Source organism: Triturus cristatus, chromosome 2_1 (assembly GCF_964204655.1).
Source record: "Triturus cristatus chromosome 2_1, aTriCri1.1, whole genome shotgun sequence".
NCBI classification, from domain to species: Eukaryota; Metazoa; Chordata; class Amphibia; order Caudata; family Salamandridae; genus Triturus; species Triturus cristatus.
In genome coordinates this window covers 484003829-484022712 of record NC_140581.1, presented here as the reverse complement: position 1 = coordinate 484022712, position 18884 = coordinate 484003829, and the positions used below count along the sequence as shown (strand labels likewise).

Sequence of the window (18884 nt, the reverse complement as noted above, 5' to 3'; positions counted from 1 at the left end):
AGACAACTCCCCTTGTCCAGAATCACACTAGCATAAATCCCACACATCTGGAAAACCAGATCTGGAAGTTGAGCCTTCTCCTACATTGTTCCTAAAGCATTGAATGGCCTGCCTCTACTCCTCACTTCTTAGATTCCACAAGAAGCGGAAGACCTGGCTTTTCGAGTAGTCCCATTACTTCCCACGGGCCTCATTTATGGAGATTTGGTGTAGGGCAGCACAGCAAGTCACCTTGCTGCTCTGCCCTACGTCAAAGAGAAAGGGTAGGAATGCACTGTATTTATCCAATACGGTGCATTCTTGTCCTTCCCCCTGTGATGGCGCGGATTGAGCATACTAGCGCGAATGCAGACACCCTTGTACCATGGTACAAGGGTGCCTGTGTTGTTGGCAGGATTCTTTTTGTGCAAGAAGGGGCATGAGGGTAAGAAGCAAGCAAGTGTCAATATGGAATACATGAAAAATAAACCAAAAAAGGTTTGAATATGGATAAATCTGATTCTCACTTGCTATAGGCAGATGGTGATGTCAGCAAATTACAAATGTACAGTATTTTTGACGTAAGGCATCAAAGGCAGATTCTTATCTATGCAGGAGCCGAACATGAGGATAAAAAATAACATGCGTGTATAACCATTTCTTCTTATGCTGTACTTAATGTGTAGAGGATGTGGCCTAATGGCTAGAGCAGTCAACCTGGTGTTAGGACTGGGTTCGAGTCTCGGCTGGGATGCTCAACATTCTGTAATTCTCAGGAAATCACTTAATCTCCACGTGCCTATCAAAATGAACATGTCTGTCTGTAACTGGTGCTCATGGAAAGCGCTCTGATACCTTTGGGTCGAGTTTGCACTATATAAAACAAAAAAAAGATACAGTATGTTGGGGTGTCTCTATATACAAGCGTTTTAATTATAGGAGTTACACGTTGGGTGATGAAGATATGCCTCTTGCAAATTTCTGCTTCTCCCCATCTAAATTTCTTTTGTTTTTCCTTATATTGTAAACATTGCTCATGAAGACGAAAAATAAGGACACCAAAGATAAAGAAAAAACAAACAGGCATCACTTTGTGGCTGGGACACATTCGGGTGTGATTCCATGTTTGGTGTGCGAAAAGGCGCTTTTAGGAAAGGAGTCCCTTCAATGCTCCCGTAAGTAGCTAACATTCTGAGATATAGAACACATCAATGCATGACTGTACATAATTGTCTGTGGAAGGGGATTTCTAGAAATTGTAGTGTTCAAATTAAATTTATTTTTGTTACCTAAATTATTCATTTATAGAACTACATTTGAACTACACTATTCATGTTGCAAGAGAGTCAATCGTTTGTGTAAGAACAGATGACAATGGCATCACATTTTACAAAAACCTTTGGTTTCGCTTCAATCATTAAATTCAGGTCCATTACTCTATTTGGGAGCAGGTGTTTAATTGCAAGCAACTGCTTGTTGCAGGTGTAACATGTATTAAACTCTGCAGTGCTGTAATATTCCAAATGCATCAGCATTGAAACCTCAAAATGTTTTCACTTCTTATCCAAATACTACCAAAATTCAGGTTATTTTCAGTTGATTCTTACCAGTGACTTGGTGAAAATGCCCATAATGTATTTGTGTTACATGCTTTTTTAATACAACACTCTATGTCCTGGCAGATAAGTTAGTATTAATTCATGTAGGAAAAGATGCATTGCTTATTCCATCCCCCCAAAACTATAATTTAGACAGCCATAGTATACCACGTTTGATGCATGATGTGTTTTCGTCCTAGACCATTGCTGGATTAGCCTAAAATAGACCAATCTTGCCTAGTGACCAACAATGTATTCTGAGCAGACAGTAGCCATCGAATAACTGGGTTCCTTGGGCAGGATCCGCTCTGTAGGTAGAAAAGATTTTCCCTATTTCGTAACAATGCATATCAGACATGTATCTGTGTCGTCAATGTGAATAAGTCCACTATATTTTTAGATGCCACTCACCCATGGGTTGCTCTACTTTTGCACCCTTGCAAACCCATGAGGTATAGGACTGTACCTACTAGCTTGTTGTCAAGTCAAATGTTGCTGTGGTTTTGCAGACAGTTCAAATTAATGTTTCCTAAATTAGTTTTGTAAAGGACAAGATTTTTAACTTTTCAAACATCTGATAGTAATGGCCCATACACATGAGCATCAACAGAGATGGCTAAGACATCAGCAGCAAATGATGTAAAATAAATATGACCATGTGAGCAGGAAGAAGGTAGAGATCATGCAGGTTCTGTAATTCAAGAGCAGTTATTAAATGGGTAAGCAGGCTGAACTTGGTGGACCCTTTCTGCCCTCAAACGTTGTTCCTTTTGCAATTTTTTAGCATGTTATGTTTCCCTTGCAGGAAGTTTGTCTGCAATCGCAGATGAGAAGTACATATGTAGGAGAGTTATTGCTACGCCTGTATTCATTTTGTGTCATCCAGTGACTAGCGGCACTAAAAAAACACAAAGTAAACTCCTGCATGAAGGTGGTGTGTTAAAACACTGTGACAATTTCCAATTTTGCAGACCAGGAGATAACGTAAAGCACATATAGAGCTTGATGTACAAAACTGTTAGAACCGGGATCCCTAGTTGGCTGAGGTAGGTACCTTAGGCCAAGTAGGGACCCTCACTTCTACGTCAGGGAAAGGAAGGACACCTTCTAAGATAACCCCTGCTCACCCCCTTGGTAGCTTGGCACGAGCAGCCAGGCTTATCTTCAAGGCAAATGTGTAAAGTATTTGCAACCACGCTCCCAGTGACCCAATGGTGACACCACAAAAGGACTCCACACGAGTTTCATATAAAAACAAGTATAAGTTTATATAAAATGATATATGAAGAGACCACACAATAAAAATCCAACATAAGCGTATTTGTAATATACCCCCTGGACGGTTTTTAGGCCAGCCATCTCTTGTAAGTTCTGGCGATATTTAATGAGCAATTCTAGATGATCCTATGCAGTCCTAATGCAATGCTATGCAATTCGTAATGCAAGAATCAGGCACTTTGCAATGTAAAAATAATGCAGTTTGTTATGCAAACTAATGCAATGCGTAATACACCAATCAGACAGTTTGTTATGCAGAAATAATGCAATGCGTAATGCAACAATCAGGAAGTTCGTCCTCCAAACGAATGCAATTCGTGATACAACAATCAGGCAGTTTGTTATGCAGAAATAATGCAATGCGTAATGCAACAATCAGGTAGTTCGTTCAGCAAACTAATGCAATGCGTAATACAACAATCAGGCAGTTCGTTATGCAGAAATAATGCAATGCGTAATGCAACAATCAGGTAGGTCGTTCTGCAAATTAATGCAATGCATAATACAACAATCAGGTAGTTTGTAATGCAGAATTAATGCAATGCCTAATACTCTCCAGCACCGATTACAGTGCTTCAGACGGTCTCTCCGCCCCTCGTACTGACTCGCGTTCAGTTTCCGTCAACATATGCCCCCAACACGGGTCTGGTGTAAACTACAATGCAGCTCCACGCTCAGGCACTGCCACTTCTTGGCACGTACGGGCCGCGATACGAGCTGGAACAGAGGCTCGCACTGCAAGAAGGCGAGTGGCCAAGAGCGTCTCTCTCCGAGCCCACACCCTGCCCCAGGCATCGACAAAAGTTACCTGGGGGGTGCCACCTCTCTCTCCTCTCCGCCTCTCGCGACTTGGGCCTCTGATGCGACTTGGGTGATTCCGGGCCGATGACGATAATGAAGATCTCTGGCTGCAACAGGGCACACGCACACAGCGTCGCTGAGACTCCCTTGAGCCTCGGGTGTGCACGGTCACTGGCCAATCCTCACAAAGGTCTCATGCTGCACGCAGCACATGCACACAGCGTCGCTGAGACTCACTTGAGTTCCGGGTGCACGCGATCACAGGGCAATCCTCACGAAGGTCTCAGGCTGCATGAAGCACACGCACACAGCGACGCTGAGACTCACTTGGACTCCGGGTGCACAAGATCACAGGGCAATTCTTTCAAGGATCTCAGGCTGCAAAAAGCACACGCACACAGCGTCGCTGAGACACACTTGAACTTCTGGTGCCCACGATCACAGGGCATTTCTTCCGAGGGTCTCAGGCTGCAAAAAGCACACGCACACAGCGTCGCTGAGACACTCTTGAACTTCTGGTGTGTACGGTCACAGGGAAATCCTCACAAAGGTCCCAGGCTGCACAAAGCACACGCACACAGTGTCGCTGAGACTCACTTGAACTCCAAGTGCACACGATCACAGGATAATCCTCCCAAAGGGCTCAGGCTGCACAAAGCACACGCACACAGTGTCGCTGAGACACTTCTGGAAACCTATGTTTTCCTGACTTTCCACAACAGGGATCCAGCTCACCTTGGGCCCTTCTGGTTAAGTTACTTCTGGACACAGCACAGCAAAGTCCTTTCAAGCAGGGGGACACAGCACACAGCAAAGTCCCTTTAGCCTCTCCTTGGTTAAAGCAGCAAACTGCAGGCCAGCCCCAGAACACACAGCAGTCTATTCAGCTGTTTCTTCCTTGGCAGAGGCTCCTCTTGACCACAATGAAGTTTCAATCCTTTACAGTCTTGATCAAATCCAACGTTCAGGAGTTTCAGCTCTCATAGTTATACCCCTAAATGTCTTTGAAGTCTTTGTGTTCAGGGAGGCACTGACCCCTGTCGAAACCAGTTCTGGGTGTCTCCCTGCCAGTGACACCTTATTCCTTTGATAGTGGGGGTCTGGATCCTTAATCACTCAGCAGGGGATGGAGCCATTGTTTTATGGTGGCAGCCCAGGCTTCTTCGCCTCCAGGGGCTACTCCTCCCCCCTACACTCCAGATGCAGGTCAGCCTCTTGCTGTCTCACCTCCTCCCCTGGGTCAAGACATTCCCCAGATCCTATCACTTTCAGATCCATACAGTCAATCCACAACCAGGCAGAGACACATAAATGTTAGAGCACAAAAACTCAGCCACTTTTAAAAGGGTGGTTTCTAAACACACAATGCAAAAACCACCTTCACAAAAAGATGTGTTAGTGAATTGCCAATTACCAGCACGCAGAGTGGGTGGAATCGTGTCAGACGCGTGCCTGGGAGCAGACCGTGATCTCGGGGACCACCGCATGCACCACATAGTCTTCCAAATGGAAGCCATGGGCTCGATGTATCAACGCTTTTTGCATTCACAAACGGGCCGATTTTCAGAATCGGCCTGTTTGCGAACGCAAAAATGCGTTTTCCAATGTATCACGCTTTAAGAATTCGCAATATGGGTAATTGCAATTATTTGCGATTACTTAAATTGCAAATGCAATTAGGGAATCGCAATTTGCAATTCCCTAAATGCTATTCTTGTAGCCCACGCAAATTGCGATATTGCTTTAAGGAATCGCAAATTACCACCAACTTCAAGTTGGTGGTAATTTGCGATTTCCTGGAAAAATGCCCTTTATTGCATTTTTCAAAATGCCATGTGGCACACACACATGCCCTTAAGGCATTTATGTGCACTACATGTGCACACATGCACATTTCGGGGGTGCAACAGGGTGTCCTTTTGGAACCCTTGCACTCTTGAAATTGCATGCGCAATTTGCGAGTACCTACTGTGTACTCGCAAATTGCGCATGCAATTCCCATTCATTCCTATGGGCCTCTTGGCCCATAGGAATGAATGGGAAGCCATTCCTTAATTGGGACTCTGAATTTGCGAATCGCAATTAAGGAATGCCAAGGAATCGCAAAACATTTGCAAATGTTTAATTTCATCTCGTTTTGCGATTCTCAAATAGCGATTCTCTAAAAATCGCTATTTGAGAATCGCAAAACCATTCTTTGATACATATGCCCCCATGTTTTTTAAACAGCTCCTGTCCATTTAAAGGACAGGAGCTGCTTTTAAAATATTCTTTATTTGTTAAGTGAGATTAACCCAGATATGGAGGTCTGCTGTCTTTTGCAGGCCACCATCCCCATAATTGCAGCTACACGAAGGGGGCCACAAAGAGTGACCTTTCTAACCAGTATTCTTTAGACAGTTCTTTTTGCGACCCTCTGCAATAGGCTGCATTGCAGGCAGATCAAAAAAATATGTGTCCAGTTTACAATTGCAATTTGCGTCCTGCCTGTACACACATCAGGCCCATAGTTTATGCTATTATAAAGGGATTCAGTTTGCTCAAAAGCCGTTGAATATAGTGTTACTTTTACCTGCTCTTAAAGATCTGTGAATAATAAGTCATTTTTGTGATTATTTCTTTCAGATTGTAATGTAAATGTGCACAAGAATTGCAAGGATTCTGCCCCTTTGTGTACAAAGGTAAAACATAACAATTGACTGTATAATATTTAGCAAAAATAAAAAATTAGGAGAGTGCCTGATATTCATAAAAATGGATAATGTTTATCTGCAGAGTGCCACACTGTGACCATCGAATGTTCATCTCACACCTCTCCTTCTTTGACATCAGCAGTTCAGCAGGCACCAGGATTTAGTAATGTTTTACCTGATAGACCCTAAAGCCTTCTCAGTTATCCCATGTTCATCTCAGTTGTAGAAATGATCTTGCATTGTCCCTAGGGTGTCTTTAATGCCTCCATTGCTCTTCAATGTCCATGTGAACCCCTTAACAGTCTCATCACATTGTTGGGGATTACATTTTATACTTGGGTAAGACAGACAGCTAGCCAAATCCATGGGGCCAAGAGTACATCAATGTAGAATAATAACCTTTGACATGTTCTGCATTTATTTCACTCCATCATCTGGACAGAGACGTAAAAGGTGGATACATGAACTTACCATTCTAGAGTTAATCGCTGTAAACATGCATACAAAAGCATTATATTGCACAGAAGCATAATTAGAACATTGGAATGTTGGGTGCTTCATTGAAAACAACAGAGTGCTCCGGGCTTATAATGATTGGTAGAAGCCCGGAGCTCGAGCATTTCAATGTTTGTTCACAGTTGTTGCTGTGAACAAAATGCCTCTAGGGGCGAAAAGTTCTAATAGTCGTAAAGCTCTCCGTAGTGGGCTGTACTGGCCATTAAAGGCCCAGTCCCTTGTCAAAGACCCTCAGGCCTTTAATGCTGGAGTGGGCCTTAATTGCCGGTAGAGCCCACTAGAGCGGGCTCTAAGGCTATAATAATAACATGCAAATGTTATAGAATATACTTTTATTGCTGTAACATTTTTCACACACTACTGATCATTTATTATTGAGTTCAAACAAATTGATAAACAAATATGCACAATTTCGAGGGTGTTGGCCGTTCAATAATTCAAAGAGTTAAATCATCAGCTTCTATAGTCAATGCTCAGATCCTCACTCAAAGAGTCACACACTGTGTCGTGCCCCTTTTATGATTACTCATATTTTTGAGTCTGTAATTAGTCTATATGTAAATCATTTGATAAAGGTATTGTTCAAGAAACGTAAGCTGACATTATTTATTGTGTTTTGGATCTTACAACTATACAGGGGGTTTCCTTTTGAATGATATGTGGGAGTCTTAAATAATTTGGACAGGATCATTTTTAAAAGAGACAAATGGTAATCTTCGATATACTTTTGGGGCTAGTGTAAAGCAAAAATGATTTAAAAACTGAATAGGTAAATTGTGTTTTATAGACCTACACAAACAAAACATAACTAATTGAGTTTTTAATGCTGTGACCTTATTATTATAGTTGCTACAATTAGTCTCGTATTGGTAAACTTTTTTTAATGGAATGCATCTGCATCTATTTGTATGAACTGTTCATGAGCAAAATTATAATTCATAAAAGTTAAACGTGTTCATTGGTTCAGTTGATTTCATACTTTTGTTTATTTATTTTTAGTAATATAATATTGTTAGACAAATTGACTTCCTGTGTACTTGCTTAATGTTCTGATACATTTTAATCTGTTTAGTTGTAGAAAATGCAACTTGTTGACAATATGATATTCAGTTTCCCAGTGCAGTTGCCATTTATTCTTAATGTCACATTTTTCCTCAGCAGAAAAGCAAAGAGAAAAATCAAACTAAACCTAGACAACAGACTATTTCCACAAGTAAGTGACTTGTTAGATGTCATGGAGAACATATTCTGCATTAAAATACTTGAATTAATGAATGTAGTATTTATAGAGGGCATGATCACTCAAACATGAGCATCCTGGCCCTACCTCAGACACCAATTCCTCAATGAGAAAGTATAAGAAGAATACACAAGGAGACAGACGAAAAGGGAAAACAGGATAGAAAGAAAATAAATAAATGCCCATACCCAACTATATTATAGAGCGGCTCAGTGTATCTGGCTCAAGGAAGAGCCATGTCTTCATATTCTTCCTAAAGCTAGCTTTGTTCTCAATGAACCAAAGCGGTCCTGGAAGTTGGTTCCAGGTTTTTGATCCTGGGGCCGTAAATGATTTGCCTCTGCAAGATTTAAGCCTTAAAGTAGGAGGTTTTAACAGATTGGCCTATAATGGCAGTTAGATATTTAGGACTTGTAGCATGAAAAGCTCTGAACACCAGAATTAGAATCTTAAATAAGATCCTTGTATGAATCGTTAGCCAATGCAACTCGCCCTAGTGCTTTAGATGCTGAACTATATTTGGGGAGTTTATGCACCCGTATGGCAGCCGAATCTGGAGTTTATGAAGCAGTTGCTTTGAACTCCTTGCATATGGGCTATTGCAATAATCCAGCATTCATGTTATAAGCACAAAGGCCACTTTTTCCCCTGCGGCTAGGGGGAGGAAGCCAAGGAATTTTTTTTTCAAGATTTCATCAATGAAAAGAACGTACCAGCCACTGATAGTGCTTGTGGCCACAAAGAAAGTGCATTATCAAATTTGACTCCCAAATTTTATTCCACTTCTACTGTGGATGGAGGAAGGGCCACCAAATCCAATCACCACATCATAGGGGTAAACAGATTTGATTTATTTCTTGAACAAAAGAATTTCTTTTTTGTTAGTCTTTCATTTTAAGTGATTTTTTTCCATCCAACAAATAATGCTTGCAAAATAGTTCTTAAAATTCAGTTTGAACCCAAAGGAATCCTTATCTAGAGATAGGATCAATTGTGTGTGGTCAGCATAGGACGTGGTTGCAATTCCACATGAAGTAATCAAAGGTATCAAAGGGGTTATATAAATGTTAAAATAAAGAAGGACTAAGCGATGAGCCCTGTGGGACATGAAAGGCTACTGAGCTCTCTTCCAATGAATGCTGTCCGATAGATACTGATTGTTTCCTGTCGGCCAAGAAGAATCTAAACCACACTCAGCCTTTGCCGGAGGTGCCCCTGTCAAAAATACGCTAAAAGAGTATGGGACGAGAAATCAGGTCTAACGCTGCTATTAGATCCAATAGGATCAAAACTGTGTTATTAACAGTATTGAACATCATCATAATAGTCTTGGAGACTTCTAGCAGGGCAGACTCTATGGAGCTCTTGGGTCTTAAAGCTGGATTGACAGAAATGTAGTGCTTTAGAATTTTCAAATAGGTGGTAAGTTGAGCGTTCATTATTTTCTTTAATTTTTTTCATAGTACTGTAAGCAGCAAAAAAGGCCTGAAGTTGGCCAGAAACGAGGGGTCCGCCAAAGGTTTTTTTAAAAGCAATTTGACCACTGCCACATTTCAAGGTCCTGGGACTTCCTCCAAAGAAATTGAAGTATTTTTATCTGGTTAATAACCGTATTCACGATATCAATGGCCTTGTGCAGAATGGCCAGCAGGCATGGATCTTGAGGAGAGCCAGACTTACATGAGAGGATAGCTTGTTGTTATTGTGGTGAAGTGGATAGGGTAAATTGAGGTTGCAGGGCATTCAATGCCTCTTTCCATGTGACTTGCTTAGTCTTGGACAAGTGGAACAAAGCCATGTTGAATTGTTAAAATATTTTCTTCGAAAAAGGTAGATATCTTATCACACAAGGCCTGTTTAGGGAGAATATCCCTTGATAAAGCTTTAGGTTGCAAAACAGACTTGGAGATTTGAAAAAAATATTTGGGTCAAAATTAGCCTGTTCCACTTGGGTGGTAAAGTAGGTTTTTTGGCATCCCTAATCAAATTTTAGTAAGACTTCTGGGCCAGCCTAAAACCATTCAAGTCTTCAGATTTAAAGGACAAACACCATATGTGCTCAAGTTGCTTACAGCAAAGCTTTTCTTTGGCTAACTTTGGCATGTACCAGGGTGCAGATGGGGTAGAACGACATCTGACAGGACAAACTAAGGGTGCTAGTTCCATTACGGCATCCAGAATCCAGTGATTGAACAACTCTAAATTGTCAGCGAACCTTCCCATAAGCGAAGGCAGGATGTAGCCAACCGAGTTTTCAGGGTTGGAGATCATAACTTTCCCCCGTTTATGAAAACAGAGATTTTTCAGATGCGATTGGGGGTAGGACGGAAAGTAGCATCCAGTTTTAACTTGAAAGTGACCAACTGATGATCAGGTCATGCGTGGACATCCGATTCCCTCGGGACAAGAAGGGGGAAAATAGTGCAGATCCCGTGGCTGGCTACGTGTGGGTCCCACAAATAATTGAAAGAGACCCAATAGTGTTAAAATCCCTCAGAGACTCATAATATCACGATTCCCCAAGTCATCAAAATGACAATTAAAATCACCTAATAAGTTGAAATTGGCATATTGAAGTAATAATGGTGCAAGGGTGTCTCCTAAATTGCCCAAAAAACTGGAGCATCGTCCAGGTGTGTGATATATTAAACTTCCAGCAGTCTGTGGCATTCTTTAGGATGGAAACACAGGATCCAGGTATGGCAAATATACACTAATTATGCCACTACTAACAGAAAAGGTGACCTTTGTCAACCTTTTATGTATCAGGCCCATAAGTACCCCACTATCGGGTCATCCGGGCCCCATAGAGGAAGGGCTCAGAAACCCCTGTAAGTCAAAACTTTGTCAAGGTGCATTCCTGTCAAGAAACCTGATCGTGTCTGCTCCTTCCTCCTGACGTAAACCAGAACTAGCCATTTTCAAATTTGAAACCCGCAGAGTTGAAAGACAGATGAGGCTCAAATACTGCTCAGAAAAGAAAAAGATATCTTCGAATGCTTTCGCCAACTATAAACTTTAGAGATGATTGGCAAAACACAATTAATTCATGCATGGTATATGCCATGCCCTCAATAAGATGAGAGAACTGCTTCATATAAATGAGGCTATATCATGCCCCCCAGTCTCAAAACCAATTATGATTTCGTCACAAGAATTATTTGACTAACGTTTCTAAATTCACCTCTATTTAATATTGACAAGTTGAGACACCAAATGTACATCAACATTGAACAAGATGAGACCAGAACAGAGACATTCCTTATAACCTGTCTGACAGCGAGTTAACTATACCGAATTAATCAACCCTCCGTAATTTCCACCAGACTATCTGGGTCCCCAAATGACATCTTCTCTGCCAAAATCATAAAACACCAAATCATTATGTCATCTGACAGCCTTGCGATTCTGTTAATTCTTTCGTTAAAATGAGACCATGTACTGGATGAGTGCAAAGCTGCAATTGTAAAACCACGCCAAAAGAATTCTGTTTCCACTAGATTCTATCTTGGGAAGAGTCTGGAGAAAATAGTTTTCATACAACTTTCTGCTTTTTTAGAATGAAGTAACATTCTCCATTCTCTTCAAGCTGTTTTCAGAGCTGTAAATAGCATTGAATTGGTGATACTACCGGTTGATGGCAGCGGTATCAGAGCACTGATCCTCCTAGTTCTCTCAATGCTTTAAACACCATCAGCCATGCACTCTTCCTCAATAAAATCTAAGAAATTGGTTTGGACAATCTAGCACTGAAATGAATAGACTTCTTTCTATTCAGTCACACCCAGGCCATCTTCCTTCACCAATGCCTTTCAGAAAAAAAAATTCAATATTGTGTCACTCAGGACATGGTACTGTTACCTTTATTACTCAAGATATACATGTTGCTGCTAGACCATACCCCTTGACTCCATTAGAAATGCTGGTGACACACAATTGACCATCAAATTGGTGGAGCCTAAGAAGTCCTTGGCCTGCTCCAAGCCTGATGATTTTCTTTCCTCTTTTTTTAATTCAATTGGAAAATAGATTGCCTGTAATTTTCGAAAACTAAGGGCCTTATTACGATATTGGGTTTTGGGACCATCGACCACTATCCCTTCGGACAGGAGACTGTCCGACAAGCAGTTGGCGGTCCGACCGCCCTATTTCAATTGGACCGCTATGCTGGCAGTCGCAAATTTGCTCTTTTACATTGTGGCTTGTGCTGTGGCCAAGGAAAGGGGCTGCAACACAAGCCACATTGTAAAAAAGCACGGTGCATGAATGTGCATGGTGGCATACATGTGCCCTCATGACCACTCTACAGTGGCGCACTGGGGATGGGGGCACTGCATGGGGCCTTCAAAGTCTGTTTCTGACAATCTCTTCATGGCGATCAGACTGCTATGAAAAGGCTGTCGGAAAGGGACATCATAATCCCTGCGGCAGTGCCTGCATAGGCACTGCCTCCATGCAAGGGTTATGATGATCGCTGCCGTCCCAACGGGATTTTAGATCCTGTCGGAGGCGGTGGTCTTTCCTCAGACCTCTGGTCAGTCCGATAGCCACTGATGGCCTTTTGGAGGCGGTCCGCCCAACACTGTCATAACGCACTAAATCCCAGCAAAACTGAACTTTTGGTAAACACTGACCCCAGAGAGTTCTTGGTTTCCCTATCAATAGCCAGTCTCCATGGATTCTCCTCATACCCCAGCGTAAGCTGTGCAGAACCTAGGCATCCGTATGGATGTTCAACTGTCACCTATGACTAAAATCTCCAAAGTATTAACTTCCATTTGAAATGTCTTAGGCAAACTAACATAACGTGTATTTGTAAAGCCCACATTCACCCAAGGGTATCTTGGCGCTGAATAACAGATGTTAATTGTTACCCAACTCAATGGTACTCACTTTATTGACCTCAGAAGGATGAAAGGCTGAGTGGACCAACCGGGATTTGAACCTGTGACCATGAGGTCGAACACAGGCCCCTACAGTGGATTAATTAGTCTAAGTCTCCAGACCCAGCAATGTTTACAAATTCTTCACTATATTAAACCAGAGCATCACACTGATATTCTACTAGCCTCCACCCAAACCCAACTGAACTATAAAAATGTATTTTAACTTAATCAACAAGCTACCTCCGTGTATCCAATATGAAAACAGCTCCTGGGCTCATTACAAGTCTGAAGCGACCCAACATTTTACCCCATTACTTAGAACTCGCCACTGGATCTCCATCAGCAAAAGAATTACTATCAAAGCCATGGCAATTTTTCTGAAATTACTGCTTCATATTCCCCGAACAAGATCTTCAAATTATAGAATGTGGAATAATCTTCCCTTACTCATGTTGGTCTTCTATTCTCACCCCTTGTCCACCCCCACCCACCTCGCCGGACACACACTCGACGCCATCTTCTCATCCAGCAAAGACATCGCCTTCTGCCACGCCACAGGACTCCACTGGACGGACCACAGCTGCGTCCACTTCACCTTCAAAAGAACGACGATCCACCACCACCAGCGACAGGTTGCTCGTAGAAACTGGAACAAGATCACAGCCGACCAGCTCGCCGCTTCCCTGAGCCAGCACCCGCCTACCAGCTCAGCGAACCCCAGCCAGGCCGCCGACAACCTCACGAAGTGGATCAGCAACTGCGCGGACAAACTCGCCCCTCTGAGGACCCCGCCCAGCAGACCCGCCAGCAAGAAAGCCCCATGGTTCACCGACGAACTCAAGAGCTCCAAGAAGAACTGCCGAGCCCTCGAGAAAGTCTGGAGAAGGGAACCAACACCAGACAACATGACCACCCTCAAGATTGCCACCCGGAAGCACCACCAACTGATCCGCGCCGCCAAGAAAACTGCATTCAAGGACCGGCTGGACAACAACGCACACAACTGCAAGGAACTCTTCAACATCGTGAAAGAGCTCTCCAACCCCAACGCCGGAAACAACGACATCACCCCATCGCAAGACCTCTGCAACTCCCTCGCCTCCTACTTCCACAACAAGATCGCGGACATACACAACAGCTTCAGCTGTCAACCGACGCACGCCACGACCACAGCAACGCCGCCCACCACCACCCTCCGCGCCTGGACTCCGATCAGCACCGAAGACACCGTCCGCATGATGAACTCCGTCCACTCCGGATCTCCGACCGACCCCTGCCCTCACCACGTTTTCAACAAGGCCGACGCTGTCATCGCACCCCACCTGCGGGACATTATCAACACCTCCTTCGACACCGCCACCTTCCCTGAGAGCTGGAAGCACGCCGAACTCAACGCTCTACTCAAGAAACCTACAGCGGACCCCACCGATCTCAAGAACTACCGCCCCATCTCGCTCCTCCCGTTTCCAGCCAAAGTCATCGAGAAGACCGTCAACAAACAGCTGGCCGCCTTCTTCGAGACGAATGGGTCCCTCGACCCCTCACAGTCTGGCTTCCGAGCCAACCACAGCACAGAGACCGCCCTCATCGCCGCCACCGACGACATCCGAGCCCTGATGGACAACGGAGAAACAGCGGCCCTCATCCTCCTAGACCTCTCCGCGGCTTTCGACACGGTCTGCCACCGCACCCTAGTGCAGCGCCTCAGCAACATCGGAATCCAGGAGAAGGCACTGGATTGGATCGTCTCCTTCCTCGACGGAAGAACACAGAGAGTCCGCCTACCACCGTACAAGTCAGAGGCCACCGAAGTCATCTGCGGCGTCCCTCAAGGATCCTCGCTGAGCCCCACCCTCTTCAACGTCTACATGAGCCCCCTCGCGGCCATCGCACGCCAACACAACCTCAACATAATCTCCTACGCCGACGACACCCAGCTGATCCTCTCCCTGACCAACGACCCCGCCGCCGCCAGAGCCAACCTGCACGATGGGATGAAAGATGTAGCCGAGTGGATGACGACCAGCCGCCTGAAACTGAACTCAGACAAGACGGAGGTCCTCATCCTGGGCTCCCCGCCCTCCGCATGGGACGACTCCTGGTGGCCCCCCGCCCTGGGCACCGCACCCAAACCGACGGACCACGCACGCAACCTGGGCTTCATCCTGGACTCCTCCCTCTCCATGACCAGACAAGTCAACGCCGTCTCCTCGTTGTGCTTCAACATCCTGCGCATGCTACGGAAGATCTTCTGGTGGATCCCCACGGAGACCAGGAAGACGGTCACCCAGGCCCTCGTCACCAGCCGACTGGACTACGGCAACGCCCTCTACGCCGGAACCACCGCCAAGCTCCAGCAGAGACTCCAGCGGATCCAGAACGCCTCAGCCAGACTCATCCTCGACATCCCACGTAACAGCCACATCTCCGGACATCTGAGAGACCTGCATTGGCTCCCCGTCAACAAAAGAATCACCTTCCGTCTCCTCACCCACGCACACAAAGCCCTTCACGATCAAGGCCCGAGCTACCTCAACAACCGAGTCAACTTCTACACTCCCAAACGCCACCTCCGATCAGCCAGCCACGCCCTCGCCGCCGTCCCCCGCATCCGAAGAGCGACAACAGGAGGAAGGTCCTTCTCCTACCTGGCCGCCAAGACCTGGAACTCCCTCCCGACCGACCTTCGCTTGACCCAAGACCACCTCTCCTTCAGGAAGAAGCTCAAGACCTGGCTGTTCGAGCAGTAACGGCACCCCACCCCCCAAAGCGCCTTGAGACCCTACGGGTAAGTAGTGCGCTCTATAAATGTCTTTGATTGATTGATTGATTGTGCCGGAGAAAAGAAAACTCAAGACTTTAATTGTTAACCTGAGACTACCTCGTTGCACTTTTTAGTGTTTAACTCGTGTTATGTTTCTTTAATAGCACCAAGAAACTCCAGTGAATGTGCTCTGATAAATGAAAATATAAGATAACAAATCTCATTATGGGCTATCATTAAACACAAGAAGTTGGCATGCAGGCAGAAGGTGGCAGATCCTGCAAAACAGATAGTACCTCTATTTCATTGTTATTTGCAGCTCTGAAACCAGCTTTAAGAGACTTGAGGATATTACTTTTTTTTACATATGGGTGTTCTGATGAAGGCGAATGGTTTGTTGACCGTTTTTTACCATAACGCGTGATGGCAAATACAAGAAGCAAAACAACGAGTAGCGAGATGCACACCTGTTTTATCTCAGTGAAAATTAATCTGAAGCTTGACAATTATATTCAATGTAGGCGTGCAATGCCAGGTAAGCGCTCCGTCCAAATGAGCCGCATATGAACAAAAACTGTGGAACCTGTTGCAGTTCCAATACCGGCAGCACAGCCACTAATTCCATCAATTAAATCCTAATATTCTTATTCTTCCTAAACTCTTCCATTAATCCTTTACTTTTGACTGCCATTTTTGTAATCTTCAATTCATTTTACTCATTTCAATCCAATGGAGGATCGTTTATTCAAACACAGGAGGCCAGATGGTGTCCAAATGTCACGTATTTTATTAAATAACCCAATGCATTTCGGGATTAAATCCCTTCTTCAGGGGTATCTACAATGCAAAAAATTAATAAAAATTAACATCAGGGTTAGTTAAACGGAAGGAGGATCAGTGAAAGGAAGGCGAAGGCCGGTAGGATGGAGGTGTTACAGATTATTTTGCGTTTTGAAGTAAACAACTGGTGTGATTTTGCGCTTTTTAAGAAAGCAACTGGTGTGGCTCAAACAAGTGGGGCGATTAATGGAGCATGCATTATCGACATATACATTATATAAAAAATGCAAGAAGTGTATTATTGAAAGAGAAGTTGAAGTTCAATAATGATGTTAATTTTTAATAATTTTTTGCATTGTAGATACCCCTGAAGAAGGGATTTAATCCCGAAATGCATTGGGTTATTTAATAAAATACGTGACATTTGGACACCATCTGGCCTCCTGTGTTTGAATAAACGATCCTCCATTGGATTGAAATGAGTAAAATGAATTGAAGATTACAAAAATGGCAGTAAAAAGTAAAGGATTAATGGAAGAGTTTAAGAAGAATAAGAATATTAGGATTTAATTGATTGGACTCATGGAATTAGTGGCTGTGCTGCCGGTATTGGAACTGCAACAGGTTCCACAGTTTTTGTTCAAATACAAGAAGCAGCCATAAATTAATGAAAGCAATCTTTTGATGTAAGAAGAAAAATATAACGTATATAGGCACAGTGTGGCAAGACTGATAATTATAACATGCTGTTCAGACACCATGTGGTCTTGAGTCATTTTTAGGGAACGTTTGCTTGCTTGAGGTTGAAAGTGGTATGAATGATTGTCCTTTCATGCTGAGTAAGTAATATATGAAATGCATTACACATAAACAATGGAAAATTGCTCAAAAGTATAAAAAGTGTTTTAAAAACTGTTCTGGTAATTAATTGCATTCATAAGACAAGCTATGTTTTTCTTGGCTCTGTGATATTTGTTGAATTATTCCAATGTTTTTCTTGGCTATGTGACATTTGCTGTACTATTGACTATGTTGGACTATGTACCATTAAAAAAGTTATTTAGGGTAGGCGGATTTTTTTCCTTCACTATTTCGATTATTCCACTGTTCCTTAACCCCTTTTTAGTTTGTTCACAGGATCTCTTTCCTATACAATCAGAATATGTACAGTCTGATTGGACTCATTAGTAATGCAGTGCAAACAAAACAATTTAAAAATAAAAGTATTGCGTCTCAGAATAATATAGGTACTTTTATAACTTTAATTATGATTGTTTTGCTTTTTAACTATTTATCTACGTATTAAAATATGTTATTACAATGGCATAAACAACATTTGAAAGGCTCTCATTGCACCCCATGCCTCCCAACAAATTTAAGGCATCAGTTGTTGAAACTTTCACATATATAAATATTCACCAAAAGCACTTTCTTTGCTGTCCTAACAATCAGTCAGATCTCCAGAGTGTGTGTAACTGCCTAATTAATTAGATAATGTAACTTTTATCACTGACATGTGAAGCAGTCCTAACAACTAAGTAAAAGCTGGGTAGCGAAAATTATTACGTTTGCTGTTCCACAAATGGATTTCAAGAAAAAATATATCATGTGCAAATTCATAAAGTCTAAATTGGACTTAAATCATCTCTTTAATGAATTGTGGATTTCTATTCCACTTCAAGGTGTTATCAAATAAGTTCACTATTTTGAAAGAAATATTCAGTGATTGTGTTCAAAGAATGACCTTGGCTTGGCATAGCCGCATGTCAAATTTATTTGTCCATTAAATTATTGAGGGTTAAATATTTATGAGTCAAATGCCCAATAGGTAGATAATCAATATCTGATTCAGAAGAAGTAACTACTCATATAAGAAGCTTTGTGAATCAGGACCTTCGTACGTTGAAAAAATCCATGATGTAGTGTTTCACTATATGTTTGAAAGTAGTCTTAAATATACTTCTTAAGAAGGTATCATAAATGAATCATTTTAACTTGTGAGACTATCTTTTAAATACATGTTTATTCATCTGAAAAATATCTCAATTTTTTACCTTTTATAGGTCCCTCATTTGCAGAGAACACACAGCTAATGTCTTCCTTGTCAATGCGGTCCTCTTCTTCATTGCCTATCAGCTTGTCAGGAGCGCGGCAAGAGACACCTCTACCTGTATCAAACAGTGTCCCTATTGCGATCTTCGAAAGGTAGAAGACAAATAAATTACTTGTGATATGTGGTTGTTTGAAAAGTTGTCCATCAAAAACCAATGAAAAACACTTTACCTTATTCACTGTGAACATTATCCATAAGCGAATGTAAATTATGCAGAACTTTTTTGCTTACAGATA

General features: G+C 42.8%; 1 protein-coding gene across 7 annotated transcripts in view; it reads left to right on the top strand.

Moving 5' to 3' along the window:
• ARHGEF28 (Rho guanine nucleotide exchange factor 28) overlaps window positions 1–18884 on the top strand; it is a 1067585-nt gene that overhangs the window by 899113 nt on the left and 149588 nt on the right. For 4 of the 7 annotated variants that reach the window (XM_085632327.1, XM_085632324.1, XM_085632330.1 and 1 more), the window contains 4 exons: window positions 1022–1154; window positions 6282–6337; window positions 8024–8078; window positions 18599–18740. In XM_085632327.1, coding sequence (XP_085488453.1) covers window positions 1022–1154; window positions 6282–6337; window positions 8024–8078; window positions 18599–18740 — 386 coding nt within the window. The remainder of the gene's footprint in view (window positions 1–1021; window positions 1155–6281; window positions 6338–8023; window positions 8079–18598; window positions 18741–18884) is intronic. The other 3 variants (XM_085632328.1, XM_085632325.1, XM_085632331.1) reach the window with 1 other exon arrangement.